Source organism: Amblyomma americanum, chromosome 1 (assembly GCF_052857255.1).
Source record: "Amblyomma americanum isolate KBUSLIRL-KWMA chromosome 1, ASM5285725v1, whole genome shotgun sequence".
NCBI classification, from domain to species: domain Eukaryota; kingdom Metazoa; phylum Arthropoda; class Arachnida; order Ixodida; family Ixodidae; genus Amblyomma; species Amblyomma americanum.
This window is the reverse complement of record NC_135497.1, coordinates 75,014,775-75,037,120: the sequence shown is the minus strand read 5'-3', so window position 1 is coordinate 75,037,120 and position 22,346 is coordinate 75,014,775. Positions and strand designations below refer to the sequence as shown.

The window sequence follows — 22,346 nt, the reverse complement described above, 5'->3', positions numbered from 1 at the left end:
TCTAAAAACTGACGTTCTTTTTTATGCATCACGATCGACGGGGTGCTAACACATGCACTCCCACTCTTACATATTCTGTGCGCTTCTATCAATTCGCGTGCGATCGTGTCTTTACTTTTGCAGATTACACTTGTTTCCAGAAGTTTTGCTCCACATGCCTTCTTTCTTCCTTCTTCTTCTTTCCAGCAATCCTTACAGTGAATCGGTAGATTTGACCCGGTCCCATTCTTTAATGACAGACTGTGTTCTCTCAAACGGTCATTAATACATCGCCCCGTTTGGCCGATGTAAGTTTTACCACACGTCAGTGGGATGCTATACACAACTCCAACCGCACAATCTACAAAAGGATTAGCATGTTTCATTTGGCAAACTTTATTCTTGTCCTTATCCGGGTCAGTCATTCGGCACAATGCGGCGAGTTTCCTGGGAGCAGAAAAAACCACTGGCACCTTGTACTAGGAAGCAACATGCTTAAGATTATGTGCAACTTTATGCGAATACGGGATCACAACTGGTCTAATTTTCTTTACGGAGGTTCCACTTTCGTCTCTTTTTTCTTTTCGTACTTTCTTCACCTTTTTTAGTAAAGCTTCGCTGACTGAGCTCAAGACCGAAGGTGGAAAGCCCGCCTGTTTCAGCTTCTGAATCAGGGCCTAAAAGCTTTCCTGCGCTTTGTGGCAACACGACTTCTTTAGAGAGGATTCCAGGCACATCATGGCGACGGCGCGCTTTACCGTTTTCGAATGCGTATAGCCGTACGGCAACAGTTCCTTGCGGGCACGGGGGCAATACTTCCAGCATGCGCTTTCGTCAGTAATGGTGATGTCAATATCTAAAAACTGCAAGCTATTTCCCTTCGGGAGCTCATAGGTAAAACCTAAGCATCCAGCGTGATTTTTTAAAATCAGCTAAAACTTCTTCCACGACCCGCTGGTAGGACAAAGATGATTGTTTCCTTAATACAATTAAAAAGTCGTCAACGTACCTAAAACTCTTCAAAACACTGCCGTCAACAAAAGCACCTGCCAAGGCTTTGTCAATACCCGCAAGAAAAATGTTGCACAGTATGGGTGCCACACACGAACCAATACATATTCCGTTCTTCTGCAACCCGATCCTGGAACGAGACAGTCGTGGAACCCAAGTAAAATTCTAAAAGTGTCAGGAAGTTATCTACTGAAATGCCCGCGGAATTTTGGAAGGCAATTGGGCCATTTTCCTCAATGCAGAGCGAAACAGCCGCCAGCAACTCTGGTTGTGGAACGGAGTAAAAAAGATCAACAACGTCAACTGAAAAGATATATCCGACGAACTCGTTGTTACTCAAAAATTCACTAATATCAAGGCTGTTCCTTACAAAGAACGGATCATCTACTACCAAGGTTTTGAGCTGTTTCAAAAGATAGCGGCTAACCAATTCTGCCAGGTGCCTCTTTCAATGACTATGCACCTAAAAGGGACAAGTTCTTTATGGGTTTTGGCGGTAAAAATTACATCCAAATTATTACTCTTGCAGTCACGAATACCGTTTGCGAGCTTAATCAAACCCAGCTCCTGACACAAAGAAAAGGCTTGACTTTTTACCTTCCCTGGTTTCAGTTTTGTCGCCTTGAAATTTCGGCGAATGGCCTCATTCGCTTTTTCACCGAACATGCCCGCCGGCATGGCGACGAGCCCTCCTTCTTTGTCGGCCTGCATGAGCCGAAGGTCATTGTTCCGGAAAAAATTCACAACACGCTTCGTTGGCGTCGTGTCGTTTGTGTCGCGTTGTTGCGCTTTTATTCTTGTTGCCTCTTATATGTACGGAGCAGTTCTTCAAATATGAAAAACGAGATCGCTCTCAAATGGCAGCCCAACACGTCACAGCGCGAAAAAAGACACTACAGTGAACTAGACACAACATGATTTTTTTTTATTTTTCTGTTTAGGCAAACGCTAATAATTTGTCACAAATGAGCCTCGAAATATCAATCTATAATATAATGTGACAAACTGGAAAAAAAATATTTAATGCGCGGAGTAAAATTAAGTTGCTTTCAAGACAAACCCGGCAATTTAGCGAGCCTTTAAAGGAGGGAAATAAAAACCTACAAAAGCTTGACGGCAGTCAACTGATTGTGATATCATTACAATGAGTTGACTGCCTGTGTGTGACCGGATATGCATGCGTTCATAAGCTCTCGCCTCCCATTCGAAGAGCAACATTTTTATTTTTTCTGAAAAAGGGACAAACGATTTTTGCACGCCAGCTTACGTGGCCTTTTCTGAGCCAGCGTTTTCAACGCACCGTCTGTCATCTCCAGTTCGGGAAGCGACTTCAACTGGCGTTGAGTTTTCCTAGTGCTGTTGCTCTGAATGCCAGTCTGATGCGCTTGCGCGAGCATGTGCGACCCATTAACGAATAAGAGTACGCTCGCATTTCGTTATCGCAGATCATTTCAAGGCTCGTTTCGTATTTCGTTGCACTGAGCCACAATTTGTGCTCAAACTCTGTGGGTTGCGTACGCCGAGCAGCTGAACGTCGCACACAGCCGAGAGAGTCCATTGGAGGCACGTTTGGCCTCTGCGCTAGTTGGCCATTAATTGCCACCGCGCTTTGAAGGCATCTCATCCACAGCGTCGGGCACCACCGCGGCTGTTCGGGAGGTCGGAGCCATCCAAGGGCTGCCACCCGCGCATGCAGCTCCGTGCCGATGTATCCGGTGTCGGCTGATTGGCTGAGCCGCGCGGCTCGAGTGGGCGCAGGTCGTGGTGTATCGGGTGGCACCGGCGGGCGGGCTCTAGGCGCGCGTGCGGGGATTACGCGCCCTGCACTACGTGCGGAGTTGATTAGTTGCGCGCTTTTTTTTTCCTCTTTCGCCGTCATCAAGAAGCTGTTTAAGCGTAATCCCGCGGCGGGAGAGACACACGCTAGATAGAGCAGTAAAAAGGAGATGAAAATAATGCGCCCAGCCAGCACCGCCAGGCGGGAGAGACATCAAGTCTATGGAGTGGGCAAAATAAAAAATGAAATAAAAATAGTGGCATGCACTTACTTTTGGCCACTCTTCGTATTAAAATGCCCGCGTTACTGAACCGAAGCGGCGCGCGCTCTAATAAGGCCCGCCGCGCGATGAGGGATGCGCGTGGGAGGAGGCCGCACGAGAATCGGACAGCGGAGGCCGCGCCGGTGATGACGGCGGCAGCGATCCGTCATCCCCGGCGCGGCCTCCGCTGCACCACCGAGAGGAGGGATGGCAATAGAGCCGCGTACAGCACCGCTGCGCGGAAGCCAGTCAAGCCTGCGAGCAAGGTTAAAAAGTAAAGAGAAAAAAACGCCGCCAGGAGGGACGAGCACTGAGCAGGGTCCGCTGACCGAAATCAGCAACGGCTGCCTGTCAGGCGTCGCCTTCGGAGCACGTGCAGCGCATTCGCCCACCCGCTCCTTGTCCGACCGTACTCTCGGGCTTGACCCCCTTATTGTGCTCCCTCCTGGGACAAAAAAAAAGTGTTGCCTGGGGTCCCCCGTACCCCTCTGCGCCCTTGCTTCTGATGGAAGCACGCGTGCCCTGGTAGCCGCACGTGCTTCCTCGAAGCGCCGAGTAGAGCGTTTTCCTCGGAACTGATGCCCATCAGCCTGAAAGGAGGAGGCACACCTCGCCATCCACGTGGCTGCACGGTGCAACTTCTAAAGGTTAGCCCCAGACTTCCCGGCTGCCTCGTCGGGTTCGCTACCGGAGTGGTCCGCTGTACGGAGAAAATAATTTCGAAACACTAGATGATGCGATTCCGACGACCGGGCTTGGCACATACGAGCGATACTCGCGGCACTTTCAAAGTTTGCGAGTGGGACGGTCAGATCTGGGGTTTGCCACCCCTGCCGATTTGAATCCAAAGCGGTCGATCGGGCATCTTGGAAGCAATATAAGCAGTAGCCTTGCTTTTATAACCTTGATACCTGCAACGACTGCACAGCTACAATAGTCCCTATAAAGTCGGCAATAAAATTCCAGTAAGGAAGGGTGTCAGGCAGGGAGACACGATGTCGCCAATGCTATTCACCGCCTGTTTACAGGAGGTGTTCTGAGGCCTGGGTTGGGAACAGTTGGGGATAAGAGTTAATGGAGAATACTTAAGTATAATCTGCGATTTGCTGATGACACTGCCTTGCTGAGTCACTCAGGAGATGAAATGCAAATCATGATCAACGAGTTAGACAGACAGAGCAGTGCGGTCGGTCTAAAAATTAACATGCAGAAAACCAAACTAATGTTCAACAGTCTAGCAAGGGAACAGCAGTTCACAATTGGCAATGAGGTGCTGGAAGTGGTAAAGGAATTCGTCTACTTGGGGCAGCTAGTGACAGCTGATCCGGATTACGAGAGGGAAATAACGAAGGATAAGAATAGGGTGGAGCGCATATGGTAGGTTCTCTCAGATCATGAATAGAAGGTTGCCAATATCCCTCAAGAGAAAAGTATACAACGGCTGTATCTTACCGGTACTCGCCTACGTGGCAGAAACGTGGAGGCTAACGAAAAGGGTTCAGCTTAAATTAAGTTCAACGCAACGAGCTATGGTAAGAAACATGATAGGCGTAACGTTAAGAGATCGGAAGCGGGCAGAGTGGGTGAGGGAACAAACGCGTGTTAATGACATCCTATAGTAGAAATCAAGAGATAGAAATGCGCTTGGGCAGGGCATGTAATGCGAAGGCAAGATAACCGCTGCTCCTTAAGGGTAATGGAGTGGATTTCAAGAGAACGCAAGCGTAGCACGGGGGGCAGAAGGTTAGGTGGGCGGATGAGATTAAGAAGTTTGCGGGGTTGACCGCAGCTGGCAAAGGACATGGTTAATTTGAGAGACATGGGAGAGGCCTGTGCCCTGCAGTGGGCGTAGTCAGGCTGATGATGATGTTTCGAAACAGCGCAGGAAAAACGCGGTCGCCTCACGAGAGCGCGCTGTTTCCGCCAACGGAGTCACAAGCGCTGACCTGCAAGTCGAGACACCAGGAGGGCACGCACGACGGGGAATTTCTTTTTAATAGCGCCGGAAGAAGAGCATCTACGACGCGAAGGGACACATCGCTCATTGGTGGCTTTTGGTAGAAGGAACAACGGCTTCTACACGAAAGAATGCGCGGCGAGTACAACGACCGCCCAGGTTTCAAAGCGCCAGGCCGTAAGCATGGGCAGCGTGCAGCAAGACCTTGGCGTCACGTGGTGACACCCAACCGAAGCCTTTGGCGTGTTGTCTGGCGGCGACATACCGCTGTGCTGGTGTGCTACTCGCTGTTAATGTTTGATCACTGCTTCAGTTCACCAGCGTTAATTTTTTTTTTTTTTTTTAGGGAGAAGTGTGTTAAACGCAGCCTCATACACACAGGGCGTCCCACGCAATGAGAACCAAGCTAAAAAAAAGTGTGACTAAGTGTGCGATCGATGAGCTAGGAAACCAATGTAAGCGGTGTTGGAGGCAGTCTGTTACTTGATTTGTAATAATGAACGCTTCATAACACGAGAACATGCTGATATAGTGAGATTGGAAGTTGTCTCGTAAGAGCTAAAGAAACTGCATCTTCTTTTTACTATGCCGCGACTGGTGACTTTTTTTGCAGCAGTATATCATCCTTTGATAACCTGCAGAATTTGTTACTAGCTGCGACTTTCTGCTTTCGGAATGCCAGTGGAATACCTGGAATGTTCTCACGCAGCATATATTATAAACTCGACGAAACAACGTGTTATGTGGGTACTGCAGTCTGCCGCGTGCTGCTGTCGTATGTCGCAGCCTGAACGCGTTTGTGTTATTGTGGCTCCTTGTGGAGGCACGGAACCTCCACAACGATGAGTTTGTGAATTGTTTGTTTGTCTTTTTCGTGCGTGCAGGAGAGATTCTGACTGTCATCCTTGGTGCGGTGTTTACCTGCAGGAAGGAAGAGATTCAAGGTGCTCGTGACTTATGCCGGGGGAGAAAATGAGCCCCTCCGTGCGGGCAGCCGCCTCCGGGGTGCAGTTTTTCATTCACTTCATGATTTAATGGCAGGCCGGTTTCCGAACTGGAAGCCGCGCGTCCAGAAACTATCGTGCAGCTCTGCCGGGACAGGAGAGCCGAATCGTTCGGAGGGCTAGATTGCAAGCACTCGATCAATTTAAGAGCGATTACGTATACGGCGTGTCTAGCAGACCACGGATGCCTATTACACTCTGTCGTGTCTCCGTAATCTATCGTGCAGAACAACGCTCCTCGTTACCTGGCCTATTATATAGTTATTTATCTGTTTTTTTCGTTTGCACTTATTTTAGGAAGCGAACAATGTTGCGTATAGTGACGGAGGAATTCATATTAGTAGGAGGTAATGTTTCTTCCTGTGACGCCGTGAGAAAAACCGCCCCAGAAGGAACTTGTGACATCACCCAGGAGCTCCTCTGCGTCCTCTCCCACAGCAATTACCAAACGTGTTGCAGCTCCCCAGCACTGGCGTGCGTGGCATGGCGCCCTGTGCTCGCTCTCTGGCGTCAGATTTGCCGGCCGCTGCACCGAACTGGCGCGAGCCGAAGCAATATCGTCCGCCGCGGCGCGCCGATCGCGCGCCTCTTCTTCTGCCAGCGCCGCGCAGCTTTGAAAGCCAACGCAGGAGCGCGCTCGGCTTTCCCGGGGTCAACGGCCGCGCGGCTGTTCGCGATGACATCGACCGTCGCTGGTTGTCAAGGTGCGCGAATTCAACAGCCACCCGAGGCTTATTATACACGGGAAAGAAACTGTGTGCAGGGAGGGACAGTGTTGTCGCTTTTAGGATTCTATATATTCCTCTCCCTGTGCGATATACTGTATCCTACAATTGGCAAAGGAAGTAAATATATCTCCCCCTGTGGTCAACTTCTTGCTCTTTCTGGTTTCCTCGTACAATTAGGGACAGCTAGAGCTGTGCGCTCTTGCTTTTTGCAGCCGCAGCCGAGAGATTAGAGACTTTTTCCAGACCCCTCGCCCTGCCCAACTCTGACGACCGTTGGCGCCTTAACTTGGCATCATACACATACGTGCCGCAAAGGAACCCAACGATTTGTAATGAAAAGAAACAAGGTTTCACCGCGTGCTCTGGTCCTGCGCGGCGCCCCGATGGTAACGCGAGTGCCCTCAGTTTTCAGCAGCAGCGCCCGGCAGAGAGCTTTCCTCGCCTTCACCTCCTCTCCCCCACGTTTACCTGCACGCGTCGCTTAATTCCTCCCCATTCGCGGGCCTACGAGAGAACGGGACCAGCTCGTCGTTATGGTCTGTTTCTCAGCCAAAAGACGGGCCGCACTCGGCGTTTAACGTTTCCGGAATATCGGTCACGGCGGCGCTCCATTGTGTTCGCCCGATCCGCCCCCTTTCTGCTTGTTCTCTCCTCTGTGGCTTTCTCCCCCGTTTTTTTTTTTACATTTCCTAGCCGTCTAGGCTGAGACATTAAAAAGCAGTATTATACACACGGCACTGTCCTATTTGAAGCAAATAAAGAAGGGGGGGGGGGGGGGGGCATCTCGCTTGAAACTGCACGTGTGTCTAGTGCAGTTTCCCCCATTCCTGGATGGAATACACGCGGAATAAACGATATACTCGAGCAAATACAGTGAAGCACTCCTGGTATCGGATTCGAGCCCCGGAGCAGGACGAATTTTTCAACTGCGGGAGTTTTTGAGAAAGCTTTTTTTTTTCTTCCTTTGTAGCCGTATCGGTGCGCTCAGGTGGATGATAATGAGAATTAGTCGTCTAAGCAAAAAAAAAATTGTTGATTTCATTGTTGTGAGCGTAGTGAGAGAGGAAAAAATGTTACGCAATCAACGTCCACATTAACAGTACAGCGCTTTGACCGAGACGCAGTCATTGACAAGGCTGGAAGGAGGGCTTGGATACGATCGGTAAAGCCTGATTTCTTCCTTTCAGGTTTGTGGTAACGTTCCCTTTCACCTATAGGTGTAAGCATTTTTCGCTATAGGCATTCATAATGATAGGAGACAATGAGTGGCCGACCTTGACAACTGATGCCAACATCTCCTCAAATTGCATCTAAAATAACGGCTTAACAGTCCAAAATTATTTTCGTACAGGTTTTTCACACAGAGCCGCAGAACTTGCAATACTACAGGCAGTAAAACAGACACGCAATAACACAGAGAGGCGACAACCTTTTTGCGATATTGAGACCGCGTGACCCTATCCGAAGTAAAAATATCAAATAGAAAAATGCAAACCGCACCCCTGGCTAAAATGATGCAATAATAAGCACTACGCACGCAATCCTTTGTCGTCGCGCACAAACTCATGACAAACTTATGAGGCTCTGCGCTCGACCTCGCCCGATTTCTTTCTGAAAAAAAAAAAGCGTGCTTTATTGCTCTGCTGCAGAAAGAGTACTTTAATGCTACTTTTGACGAAAAGGTGCTTTAACTGCGAGCCGTCATTCGAAATTCGTTGACGCGGCAGGAGCATGCTTTAAAAACAATTATTTTTACAAAACATCACCTATTACTTGTTTCGAATGGAAAATCCGCTAGGTCTTTTATGTGCAGGCGGCTCAAAAGTTATTTGCCTTTTTTTTTGTTTTGCTTGCGCGTAATAAGTATGTTAAAGTTCCGTGCAGAAGAGGTTGTGCTCCGGAGGATCCGGGTCGGGGTTGCCCGCACTCCTGCCGTAACTCGGACGTGGCCTCAATTTCGCCACTTATATCCCCGCCTAGGGTGTCCAGCCTGCAACTCGGAAGACACTGAGGTTGACATTCACCACTTGTTGTGGGTTTGCCCGGCGCTGAAGCCAACCAGAATTCGCCACCTGGCAGCAGCGGATCTCCACCCAGACAACCCGTCCGCATATATTGATTGGTCGCAGGAGCCACATCACCGCTCCCTCCTCGCCTTCATTAGATCGGCCCACCTTTCCTGCTTTATTTAACACCCACCCACTTTTTTCTTTCCTTTCTCTTTTCTTCCCAACTCCACTTATGCCCAGAGGCAATAAACAACGCTATCAAAAAAAAAAAAAACTTTCATTTCAGCATCCGCTCAAGTGCTCTTCACTTGCAGCGGGGCAGGGTGCAGGGCGAGCAATAAGATGCGGACATGGGACGATGCGGGCACGGGTCAGGCGGACGTCTTGTATGCGTAGCATATTCTCAAAGTGTTTGGTCAAAGGCCGCACATGCATGTTATCCGTCTTTTAGTTTACCGAGGTCTTGGCAGTATGCAGCCTCGCCAGATGCGTTCGTGTAAAACCCGATACCTGCACTCCGAACATATATTTCCTAACAATCGGGTACAATCCGATTTCTTCCCGAAAATGAGCCTTCCAGAAGATGTTGGTTTTCCAGTTCACAAAGCTGAAGACTCCACAAGAAAATTTATGGATATCTAGTGCTTATTCCGCAGGGGTGTCTTCGGTCAACAAGGGATTTTAAATCTCTTGTAAGGCCCGTTTTCATGAGGCAGATGAATTTGAGGATAAGTTCGAAAAAGGTCATTTAGAAGCGATAGGCTAAAGCATGGCTACCGACAAGACGTTCTTATCAGAGTCAGTGTATGAAGCGCTACCCACGACACCCTGATCCAAGGACCTTGCGCGTTTAAAGTTGTCGGTGCGACGCTGGATGTTTCCACTGTATGTACACAGGTACAGAAGGGCAGGCCGTTTTTGCTCAGACGTGGCAATGCTCCGTTGTTGACGCACGCGCCGAAATGTCTGTAACAGATCAGAAAAAAAAGCTTTATTGGTAAACAATTTTTTTTTCTTAGTGAAACCCGTGGTTTCCATGTTGTTTATGAAATAATGAGCAAACAATAGGGCATTGTATGTCTGGAAGAAATAACTGTTATTGTAAACTGTCTTGTGCTGCAACACATTACCCGAAAAAATCCGAAATCGCGATTTTTTTCCTGATTAACCCGTTTTTGACTCCAATTTGCGCACAAAAAGTACCGCCAGATTTTAACCCCAGAACTGCAAAAATAATAATAAAAGCCCGAAAACAGCGTTTTTGTTGTTGTTGTTAGATCGCGCCAGTTCTGCAGCCACGTGCTTCTAGGAGTCAGAGAGTGTACTTACTGTGTTCCTACGTATATAGTCACCTTTTCAAGAATTGTGTAGCGGAGCGCTCTGAGCAGCCTTCCAAGTTGCTTTGTCAAAATACGCCTCCTGCTGCCATGAGATTGTTTATGATTTTGATTTACATATATTCTTTCTCGCACAGCTAAATACGTGTCGTGAGACGTTGTTGCGTGATTCTATAGGCATACAGATCCGTAGCACGAAGCTAAAGAAATATCACATAGAGAAAAAAAAAACCGTTGGACACACGGCTGCAAAATTTCTAGCTTGCGTTCATGGGTACACCTGCACTTGATAAATATTTTTGATTAACGCTGACAAACCGAGAGAAGCAGTGTTTGCAATATATGAGCATGTATACATGGCCCGCAAGCTGGGAGCATAGAAAATTAATAGGTCTGCAATGGAAGCATCGACATAACAGGCAATACCCAGGGACCTCATCACGCAAAGAGAGCTAGCTGTACAGAGCCATAAAACGCATGAATGCTCGCACAGCAGCAGGCCTGGAAGGCATCCCCTTACAATAAAAAAGCAGGAGCCAAGACAAGGGAGCTCCTGAGAGATGCCATTAATACAGGGATGGCATCGAGCTATATCCCATTTGAGTGGAAACACTCTCGAATCCGACTGGCACCACAGCGAGGTGCCGGTGATAGGAAAGCAGTGGAAAACTATGGCCCTTCCACAGTAACGCGCTTTACTGCCTCTTTGCCTGCATTGTCATCTGACGCCTCCACAGATAGGCAGAAGAGGCGGATGCGCTTGGAGGTCTCCAAAATGGCTTCAGACAAGGCCGCAACATCGAGGATAACCATTGTCACCCAGGCCCTCAGTGCTACAGGAAAAGAGAACAGTCAACTACTACTGGGCTTCCCTGACATCTCCAAAGCTTAGGATTCCACTGATCATCACACCCTGTGGAGTGTGCACATGTTGAGGAGCAGTGAGATGCCGGAATAAAGGCTGCAGCTCCTGGAGGCCAGATATAGAAGCAAACCTGGACCGCATTCCAGTGGACAGCACATTGTCGGAGCCTGCGTCGATATTTCGTGGTCTTCGACAGGGATTCCCTATGTCGTCTGTACTGTTCTTGCTGCTTATACCCCGCATGGCAAAATGGCTCGCAGACACTGGCGTCGGCTTCAATGTGTCCTACGTGATAGAGGACGTAACGCAGCCTCGGCGCATCCCAGCACTACTGTACGCTGACGTCATCGTCTTGACGGCCGACAATGTTCCGGACCTACAGTCCCTGCTAGATATATGCTCAGAGGAAGGCTCACCCTTGCGTCTTCAGTCCTCAGTTAAAACTGAGGACTATATAATGAGGGAAAACATCCCGCTGAGGCACTGGCCCCTGTTGCAAAAACCAGTGTCCTCCAGCTCTTCCAGCACGAAACCAGCATCGTTATTGCGCTGGTTTTGGCTGCAGGAGCACTGGCTGCCGGCGAATTTCACTGAAGGTGGAATGGGAAGACACTGTTTTCGTTGGTAGGGTGGACGTAAACGCTGGAATCTGCTTTGCCACGCTTGTTTTCCACTGGTATATCACTCATGGCACTGGAACAAGTGCTTCACGCGTTGGGACCACGCTGGTCCCAGTGTTAGTTTATAAATTGCGGGCGGTCCTGAAACTGGGAGCGGAGACATCGGGCAAATGAACCACGTTGTGGCAGCAAGCGCTGTTTTTTTGAGTCTCAATTTGCAGCCGAATAGAAAATGAAAGCAATTTCTTGATATTTCAGGTGTTTAGATGGTTCAGTTTATCGTTCTTAAGCTAGCGCAATCGACGTAGCGCATACCCTCAGATCAGGTATTGGCGAACAAACTGCGAGAGAAAACCGAAAGGAAAAATATATGCATACATATGCTTGAAGACACTGAAATACAGTGGCTACCGCCAAAATATGCACAGCTATAGCTTCATCGCAGGCTATAGCGAAGCGTACGAATTAGCGATCTTACGCTCCCTGTCTTCCCCGCTCCGGCCAAGTGGGATCAGAGGTGCAAAAAGACTAAAACAATAAAAAACAGTCTGCTGAACGATGAAGCAGAGTGTAAAAAGAAAAAAAAGAGCACACAGCGCGTGTGTGGGCTATTTCCTGAGTGTTTCTTCAGTGTTGTACTCTTTCTTGCCCTGAGTACCGATGTTGAGCCGGCGATTGCCCAACGCTTCCTGGTGTGTTGACGTCTATACGAGGCTTAGTTTGAAGCAAAATTTGGCCTTCGCTGCTCCGTAGGCCGGTTGTGAAGCTACGTCGCGCAATATGCCAGCAAGTTTTGCGCTAGAGCTCCGTGTGTAGCGACAATTCCGTGCACGGCACAAGAGCACAGCCAAACGGCCAGCGCTATGAAAATTGCGATCTTAAAATGCAAACCACTGTGCACGTACAGATTCAGAACAGCAGTGGGAAACCTCGAGAGCCGGCAAGCATGTTCAACGTTATATGAGCGGTAACCCTTTAGTCGCGGCTGCAACTTCACTTCGTTTCTGAACCGACGGCGCTGAACTATTTACTCAGACTTAACATTGAAGAGTCCAAAAAAAAAAAAGTAGTTGTTTGTATGCCGTCAATCTCTTCGACATTGACGGCATACAAACAACTACTTTTTTTAACGCTGTTTTTGTTTGGCAGTCCTCATGGGAGAGGACTAAACATGATAATTTATTTCTGCGTTTGAGAAAAGGGGGTCTTTCTATGCCTGCATGGGGCAGGTGGTGTCAAGATTTATGTTTCTTCGAGATCAACGCGACCCTTTCCTGCGGACTTTTATTCAAGTGAGGCTTTCTTCGGCTTTGCCAAACTATGTTATTTCCACTGTAGACGGGATGCGATACAATGCAAGTAGATTTTTGAAAGAAATGGTCTTCGCTTTCCGGTTTCTAAATGCTCGGTTCAGTTTGGAATACCTTTCAAATGTCACGCGTAAGAAATTGCTAAAAGATTTGCTTGACTGTGTGTTCCCTGAGCCAATATATCGATCTCGGTATAGTGGAGGCCAAGGAGGAAATGTTTATAAAGAGTAGAGAAAATGGTGGTGCCAGCAGGTGTGAAGACGTTTTTCTTCGAGTTGCACACTGGTACGTTGCCGGTTAAAACATGGATGGAGGAGAAGGGGTTGTTTTTACAATGGGGTGCTGACTGCTTGTTATGTCACAAACCAGAGTCAATAGAACACGTCTTTATTGATTGCTAGGATGCGCTGCTCTTCTGGGACGTGCTCCAGCTTACAGTAAAGAAAGACTTACCCTTGACGCCGTATGGGATACGATTCCTGGACGTTGAGCCGGATCTTTATAAATATGATGTAATTTTCCTTCTTGGCCTGCACAGCATTTGTCGAAGCAGGATGGCTGTACGCCACTGCGATGAAGATGCGCGGTCTGTCCGAGATTACTTCAAAGAAAACATATTTAGGCTGCATGAAGTGTACAAGGAGCTATGTTTTGGAAATAAAGTTATCGAGTTGATGGGAGAGTTGTGTTCTTTGAAACAGTTTTGATTTTCTCACGCGAGTGAAACGCATGTCGGCTCTTGATGTTTGAGAATGTAGCGCAGAACATGTTTGTGATCTGTTGTAAACTGTCGAAACAGGCAATAAAGGCAAAAAAAATAACATCAATGTGGTGCAGTGGTTAGCGAGTCAAGCAGGTAGTCATGAAGTGCCCAGTTCAAATCTTGCTGCGGAAGATATTTCTGTTTCTGGATTTTTTTTTTACTTTCTAGTTTTTTTTTACTTCATGCCACCTATGTCACGGTTTTTTTTTTAATCCAGGCTCTGGGCCCATAATCAGCTATGGCGCTGGGACGCTGGACCCCAGCGGCACTGGGTTTTGCAATAGGGGCGAGACCGCTCCTCGCCTCGAGGTCTCTCAGGCCGTAGGCTTTCAGCCGTTTCGAGGCCATCACGGCCCTATAGAAGCTGGTGGCGGTACCCGGACTTACTTACGAAGATACCGTACTCTGCACGTCTTCAGTGACAAACAGCTAGGGCCCTCGAGGTCTGGCAGCGTGAGACCGGCAGTCTTACATTGGGGGCCCGCCGGTACGTCACTATAACGACGGTGTCCAGGACGACCTCTCATGGTGGTTTTTTTTAGGCACTTAAGGCCATCGACAAGCTTGCCTTTTAGTGCCGGCTGAGTGCTTTGCCTGACGTTGGATGGTCCGGATAGATGGTCTGCCGGATAGTGCACCAACTCCAAATGTACGCTTCGAACGCGGAGGCTGGCAGAGAGGTATGGAGTGTAACAAACTGGCTTGTCAGTCTATCCTGAGTGCAGAAAGAAGATCCACGACCAGGTCCCGGAAGCATAAACAGAGAGATGGAGCATCGACGTCCGGGCGAAACTCTCTGACGGTGTACTGCAGTGCAAAGCATGCCATAGCTAGAGAGAGAATCTATGACAATACAGGGAGCGGCCTGCTCTGCGAGGCACGGAGCCGTGGTCTACGCACTAGACAATCCAGACCAAATACACCGAAGGCCTGGATACCCGGAACCCCAGGTGCAGCGCGGCCAATCATATCCAGCACGTTGCCATTGAGTGCCCCAAACTGTGGCTCGTATTCTCAACAGCGGCATCACAGCACTCGGTCTGCGGACGGTGACATCACCCACTTCGTTCGAAGAGTCAATGACGGTGGATAAAGTCGTCGTTGTTGTCCTCAAAGGGTAAATGGCGCGTACGCACCGCGGGGGATTGGCCAAGGCACAGGCATCGACTGCCAGATTCTCAAAAACGTTTTTCAAATAATGCGAAAAAAATGCAGACTGGGTGATTAAAATTAAGAACAAATAGGCTGCTGTGAGATCAGTGACTGGAATTGGGTACGATAGCAAGGCGGGCGAGATGGTGATACATATTTTAAAAAATTACAGCGCGGAAAACGGGGACTTCAAGGGTAGAAAACACAGGACAAGCGGGGCAATTGGGAATATACGTGCACAGTTTTGGATGGTTTCATCACAGATCAATGTTGAACATGAGCAGCCGTAAGATAGAATTAAAGATTTCTGGGCGGGAGCCGTCGAGCCGTTTCGTGTCTAAAAGGAAGCTTGGAAAGGCCGGAAAGGCGGAGAGCACTGGTGGTGGATGGACTCTAGCGGTGGAAGCGACGAAGCGCCGCCTTGAGGACTGGTGGCGGAGTCGAGAAGCCTGTTGGAAAAGTCCTGATTAATTTTTTTTCTTGACTAGTTGATGAATGCGCAGCATTTGGTATAGTCTTATTTATTTTTGCTTTTTATATACTTTATTGGCCTTATCCTGAACTCTGCGCCTCCGTTCGTACCTTCGTTCCGAAAAAAATGGCCGTATCAGAGTCTAGTGTAGCCAATCCAAGCCACGCCAGTTTCATTCATGGCGGCACGCATGGCGGTTTTATTGGATTGTGAAAGCGGTTGTTTTATATCGCACAACCAACTTTTGGAAAGCTGGTACCGTAAATGCCAGCGGCCCGGAGTCACTGGCGACGTGTCTTTGAAGCTTAAAGACATCTTATTTGATTTCAAAACCCCCATACGAATGGATTCAGCTGCAGACAGGCTGGCAGCGGGAACAGAGCGCAGGGTGAGCAGTCAAAGCTGAGTTGTGAGCATAGTTGTCAGCGTTGTCAGTGTCAAAAAATGAAAGTTGTCGCATTTCCGCGCTGAAAAACCGCCAGAATGAGATGTGTTGGGTCGTGCGTATTGCAGAAGCGAAAGCGGCGAAGTATTGACGACACTCCGCTGACAGATTTCGTTCAGGTAAGAGAGCAGTCCTTTCAGCATTGTCGAAATGGATAATCCACCTTTCTGCTATTCGCAAATAAACACGTTTCGCAGCATGCCCTTTTATCACTTTGTTTACTTTATCGCTAAAAAAAAAGCGAATGTCCGCGCCTTCTTTATTCTGAGCATGCTTTATATTTCATAACTTCCAGCTGTCATGTGTTCGCTCCTGTGTGTGTATGTATGTAGTACCTGTGCATGAAATACACCGATGCTTTTTGCCATTCTACGCTTGCTAGTAAAATTAATAGAGCTGCGCTTACATGCTGTAATTGCCCGTTGTAATTCATTTGATATGGAGCTGTTCACTCAACGGTAATGAATAACGGTAGCACGTGGTATTCAAGAAAACAGTAACACCATCTTCGGCCTCCGTGGTGGACGGCTTCGAATTGATCTGGAGGCACTAAAGCGACCTTTCGCGCTTTCGCCCCCGAGGTGCAAGCTCTGCGGCAAATAATCCAATTGCTGCAGATCACAACGCGAGGCACTGAGCTTCGGCACAGTGTCGTTTCAGGTCAGTTGCTTGGAGCTCGCGATGCGTCTGTTTCAGTGCTGCTTTCAGTCGTGGCTGCGTAGTTGAAGACCCCACTTCTTTAGAGCCGGCGAGTATTGTGTAGCTTCTTTACGCCACCCTCATGCCTGCTATTTATGTAAATCGGCGATGGCGTGACACGCTCTGCAATAGGTGTGAGTTGTTCCGAGTGCTGCTTTGCTGAAGACTGTTATGAGTATTATTCGAGAAAATGGTGCTGCGCTGCTCTGCATGAAGTGCTCCGCGAAGGTGTTGCATGCATGTGCCTTAGTAGTGCAAGAAAGTGACATTGGCAGAATCATATCTTGAAATGCTGTTTGTCAACTCCGAATATGACCTTACCCTGCAATGCCTGTACACGGGGGGCTCAGGCTGTCTCAAGTGGAGATTTGTTCCACTTTCTGTATGAAACTAAGTTAAAAACAATGTGTCGACATTGCTTTTAAGGATCGTCGCGTGAAGCGTAACAGTGTGATACTTTGCGTTTTTGTTTTTACTTGTTTTTAGGCAGTATTCACTATCCTCTCTTTTACGAAATGCTGGTTCAGTGGCTGTGGCGCTCTGTCGCTGTGTGCGGAGTCGCGGGTTCGGACCCCTGCCGTAGCGGCCACATTTCGACGGAAGCGAAATGCAAAAACGCTGTTGTACGGAGATTTGGGTGATTGCTAAAGAACTCAAGGTGGCCTAAATTATTTCGGAGCTTTCCACTGCGGCGTGCCCTCATATCATAGCTCAGGTGTAGGTTTTTATAGTAGGAGATCAGTAATGAAATAATATGCGTACTTTTCAACTCGTAGTGAATGATGCTGCGGCAATCAGTGGCTCAGCAACTCAGATGTTTTGCCGCTCTTATCTGGAAGTTGCTAATCACCTCCTGCCTTCCAACTTTGATGGTTACGGGATGCATAAACGCCGTTGTGTAATTAGAATGCTGCGCAGTGGGATTTTCTGGAGCTAATGCAGCGCAAATCAATGCAGGATTATCTATATGCGTCGCAGCTAGGTGATGTAATGCATTTCCTTGGAATTGCAGTGGCCACGCATTCGAGAGTCCCCACAATTACGGAAATTCTGCTTTAGCGCATAGGTTACGGACACGAACGCTGTTTCGGAGGCCCATCTTCCGTGCTTTCCCGTGAAATGCGTGCTGCACAGAAGTGCGGAGCATACCAAGGGCCCTACGCTGCTCCCGGACAGCGCCTCTGTGGTTAGTCGATCTCCGCGTAGGCATCATTGCAGAGGTTGCAGCCTTCGTAGAGCAGATCTCGAAGGTGAGCTGGTGGTTTCGGCGTCTTTAAAGAAAAAGTGTGCCAACTTGGCTGCTGACGCGGAGGGAAGAAGGAAACGCTGCGTAGTGTTTCTTTGGGGTGCCTGGCTCCTTTGCACCCCTTTGACAGCCGCCGTTAACGGATATGCAGCTCAAGAAGGCAGAGGCGAGGAGTCCCTCCAGCCAATGGCGTCGACCTGTTATCGTGATGTCGCGGTCAGACGCCTTGCACCTGCTACGGCTTCTAGTATGTCACACTAGTAGGTGCAAGGCGGCTCATAACGACGTCATGCACCTGCTACGGCTTCTAATATGTGCACACTAGCAGGTGCAAGGCGGCTCATAACGACATCGTGCACCTGCTACGGCTTCTAATATGTCACACTATACCAGGTGCAAGGCGGCTCATAACGACGTCATGCACCTGCTACGCCTTCTAGTATGTGCACACTAGCAGGTGCAAGGCGGCTCATAACGACGTCATGACACAAGGCCGACGTCACTGTCTCGAGGACCTCGGTTGAGGGCGCAAGCCTGAATCCAGCGTTGTTGGTAACGTTCGAGCCGCCTTTCTGCTAAGGGGGGTGGCGGTCGCGTCCATTGCCACATGAAAACGGTTCGCTCGCTGTCGCATGTCAGCCGGGCAGCTGGATTGCGGAGGCGAGTGGCCGCATCGTGCGAGCGGCCCTGGACGCGGGCCACCTGGAGCTTGGGCCAGCCAGCGACTGCAACGTGCGCGACAACAATCGCGCGGCTCGGGACGCCGCGACCGCCGCCCTGCTGGCCGCGAGCCCTCCTGCGGACGGCGACTCCTCGCCGACCCCGACGGGCTTCCGCTGCCCGGCGCTGCACGCCAGGCACGTGCCTCGGTGCTGGCCTCACGTGGTTCAGATCTGTCATTTTGCGCGTGTTTAGCATGCCGGTGCGCCGTGCTGCGCGATGCTTATCCTCGATCACCGTCGCATGCATGTGCAGTGGTCGAACTCGGGAGCAGACGCCGGCAGCTTTTTGTCATGCCCGTGTGCTTGACGGAGCTATCTGCCGCGTTGTTCGTCTTCCAAAACTGAGCATATAGGTGAAATAATAGAGGGTGCGCATGAAGATGGTTGGAAATTGAAGACTGGAGATTTCAGAGAGTAAATTTCGTCACGTGCCGTTGCTTGACGTTACGTAACAACTTTGCGATCGATGAACGAGACGCTCGTTTTTGCTTTTTGATCTGAAAGGGGCAGGAGATGAAAAATGGTGAGCGATGTTTTAAACGCTTAGAGAAATCGGCCCTTGAACGAGAGTTTGCATTCTGAGCGACGTTCGTTATTATTGTTTGCTATGAACCAGCTGTGCCTATAGTTGCCGGCAGACTTCGATAGACGAGCGCATGACGTAGAGTAATTTCAGTATGTTGTGTGTCTGTACGCCTGCCGCGTCTACGTGTGTGCGCGCACACACGCTGGACTTTCTAAAAAAGTCATGCACCTGAGGTCTTCAGCCGGGTGCTACTTAGTAGCGAACAGTTAAGGTGCGAAAAAGAGGGGAAGGTTTCTGCAACCTGCATGTTTCAGCGTTTTCGCATATCTGGTGCGTTCAGAGAATAAATTTTATTTGTAAACACAGCGCGGTGAAAAGGGAGTAGGATGCATGTGACATTCAACACAAAGCGTGAAATGGATCAAATATATCAATACGAACCCCCGATGGTTTGTTTCCGGTGTGAGGTATAGCCCGCGTCAGCTGCCTCCCACCGTGATGCAGGCTAATCCAGTTCCGGGGTCAGCCGGTGTGGTTGCCCGCCAAGGCTCGAGCTCAGCTCGGGGACGTGCGCGACGTGGGACCGTACCTGTCAGGTGAGCTCTGACGCGGCGCCGCCTGCCACCGAATCTCGCTATCCGTGGGAGCGAAGCCCGAACCACGAGCATCTCACGTCATTTTCATTCATTTTTGCCACTGAAAACTGTGCGGACAATCCCGCTACAACCACCGCCGTCGAAGGTTTGCCACAGCATATCTCACAAGGTCTCGTTAATCGCAGTGGCTCTCTCACATGGCACTGCTGTTCGCATGCATTTGTCTACTGTGGTGCCTTTGCAAGGCCAGGGAAGGAAGGGGGAATAGTCCTAGCTCGCCTGTGAGTAGACGGGGAGGGATAATCGTCGGCAAGTTTAACGTGAGTTTCGAAGCAGCAGCAACAGTTGAGGTGAAGGTGTGAGAGATTAACGGTCATGTGGCATATTTCTGAACTGAATGTTAACTGCGTAACCTGCGCGTTGCGGCTAAGGTCAAAGGTGCAATCACATGCACTGGCAGCTGCGGGGAGTTTTGTGACGTCGTGCTGTTGTATCCTGGGGCCGTATTTTGTAGGCATCATTTTGACTTTCCATTCTTCTTTGTCATATGTTGGCTAGTCCCACCTTTGCCTGCTGGCGTATCAGTCGTGATGCCACAGCCAGTGCCTGACAATGGTAAAGGGGTGAAAAGAATAAAATTGACTGTGGCATGAATAATCAACTACGGCCCCTGAGCAGTGAAAAACTGGCACCTGTTTATATTGCATGTTCTGCGACCAGTTGGGGGAATTAAGACGCCCCTTTCTACATTTTTCACCCATTGGAATGAAATTCAGAATACGTAAAATGGTTCCGCGCACCTCTGCCTTGCAGCGAATGCTTTTCTGGTTCGAATCAATGATCGCTAAATGATAGCCGAGGCCGTCTACTTTGCTTGGCACGCGGTAGTAATTTTATTCGTAAGATATGTGAAGTGCAGAGGAGGATTGTGGCGCCTCGATTCTAATCGGGTTACTTGCCGCGAGCCCTGCAGGTTGAATGAGGTTTAGACTAAACAGGCCAAGCGCATGTGGGGAGGGGGGGGGGGGCAGAAACGTGTTCCTTCGGCGGCTTGAATAAGCAACGTGGAAGGAGAGAGCGGTAGCCAGACGCGTGACGCAACTGCGTGGTTGCCACACCCTGTGTGTGTGTGAGACTAACGTACGATCGCAGAGTTGCTGCAGCGCGTTCCCTGCCTAGGGAACGCTTTTCTTTACCGACTGCATATAGGGAAGCGTTTTGGCTGGAAAGAGCGTTGGACACCTGAACCGCGCCGTAAGGGAAGGGATAAAGGAGGGAGTGAAAGAAGAAAGGAAGAAAGGTGCCGTAGTGGAGGGCTCCGGAATTATTTGCCGGAGCCCTCCACTACGGGACCTCATTCTTCCTTTCTTCTTTCACTCCCTCCTTTATCCCTTCCCTTACGGCGCGGTTCAGGTGTCCAACGATATATGAGACAGATAGTGCACCATTCCCTTTCCTCAAAAAACCAATTATTATTATTAAAGAGCGCGCGAGTTCCGTCCTCGTGCATTCGAATGCCCGATCGGCGGCGCGGTTGTCCGCAGGCTCGTACGACTTCATCCTGCTCGATCCGCCGTGGCAGAACAAGTCGGCCAAGCGGAAGCGCACGTACGGAACCCTTCGCCATGACGAGCTGCTGTCGGTGCTGCCACTGGGACGACTGGCCTCTCCGCGCGGATGCCTGGTGGCCGTGTGGTGCACCGCCAACCCGGGACACCTCCAGTTTGTGGCGCGCCAACTGCTCCCGTCCTGGGGCCTTACGTACCTGGCCACGTGGTACTGGGTCAAGGTACGGAGGCGCCAGAGCGATGCCGTGCCCCACGCGCGACACTCTCGCGGTGCAGGTGACCAAGCACGGGGAGCCGGTGCGCCCCTTCGACTGCCCGCACAAAAAGCCGTACGAATTCGTCCTCTTCGGCGGCCCGTCGTCGGCGTCTGTGCCGAGGGACAAGGTGTTCGTGTCGGTGCCCTCCTGCGTGCATTCGCACAAGCCACCGCTCTCAGGTGCGATCGCGCGCGAGCGCTGTGGGAGCGCTGCGACTGAGTGCCCCTCCTACACTCGCAGAACTCGTGCGCCCATACCTGAGGGACGGCGCCGAGTGCATGGAGCTTTTCGCGAGGTACCTGGTGCCTGGCTGGACGAGCGTCGGCAATGAGGCAAGGCTCGCGACCGGGCTGCCCTCTGTCGTACTTTATCTCCCCCCACCTTTTTTTTTTTCCAGGTGCTCAAGCTGCAGCACGACAGTTTCTACGAGCCCACAAGCCACGAATCGCTGCCTTCTTGAGTGCCTTGCTGCTTCGTGAGCGCAACTTGCGCAGGCTGCCATTTTGCCCAAAGAACTATATCAATCGCACAGCTTACGTCACCGCTCAATCTACTTTCCAAATGCGTGATCGAATTCATTTTATCAGACGCCAGCGTTATAACATTTATTGTCGACCTCATTCCCGCGTATAAGTGGTGGCCTGAGGACTACACATGCCATGTAGTTCTATGTCGAACAGCACAATGCGAGTAAAATTTGTGATTATTTATCTGAATGGATGTGGATTTGTGAATTCATAATCTCTTCTCTTCCTTCTCTCTGCAGCAGGCAGGCGGCCTATCCCTTCTGGTGCCGGTTCCCAGCCTGTACTTACCTCCTGCCTGTTCCTGCATCTGGCTTCGTTTTCAACCCAGATTATAATAATGAATTTCGTCGTAGATTCTTTTCTGCCTCTCACCGCATGCCTCGCCTGTGTTCTCTGCCTCTCTTGCTGCTCATAATTGTTCTTACTGCTCAGTGTAAATTAAGTGCTCTTCCGGCTTTTGCTTACTACAGTGAATTCAGGTATGCGCCACGGGCCCTGGAAGGTCGGACACCCT

At 49.8% G+C, this 22,346-nt stretch overlaps 1 protein-coding gene across 1 annotated transcript; it reads left to right on the top strand.

The window, feature by feature from the left end:
- The first annotated feature begins 15,420 nt into the window (after positions 1–15,420).
- On the top strand, positions 15,421–22,021 carry Mettl4 (Methyltransferase like 4). The gene is made up of 8 exons (XM_077645954.1): positions 15,421–15,634; positions 15,760–15,810; positions 18,276–18,493; positions 19,389–19,480; positions 21,025–21,269; positions 21,325–21,484; positions 21,546–21,637; positions 21,703–22,021. The coding sequence occupies exons 1-8, from the start codon at positions 15,425–15,427 to the stop codon at positions 21,763–21,765; spliced, it is 1,131 nt and encodes a 376-aa protein (XP_077502080.1). The 5' UTR covers positions 15,421–15,424; the 3' UTR covers positions 21,766–22,021.
- Positions 22,022–22,346: the final 325 nt, after the last annotated feature.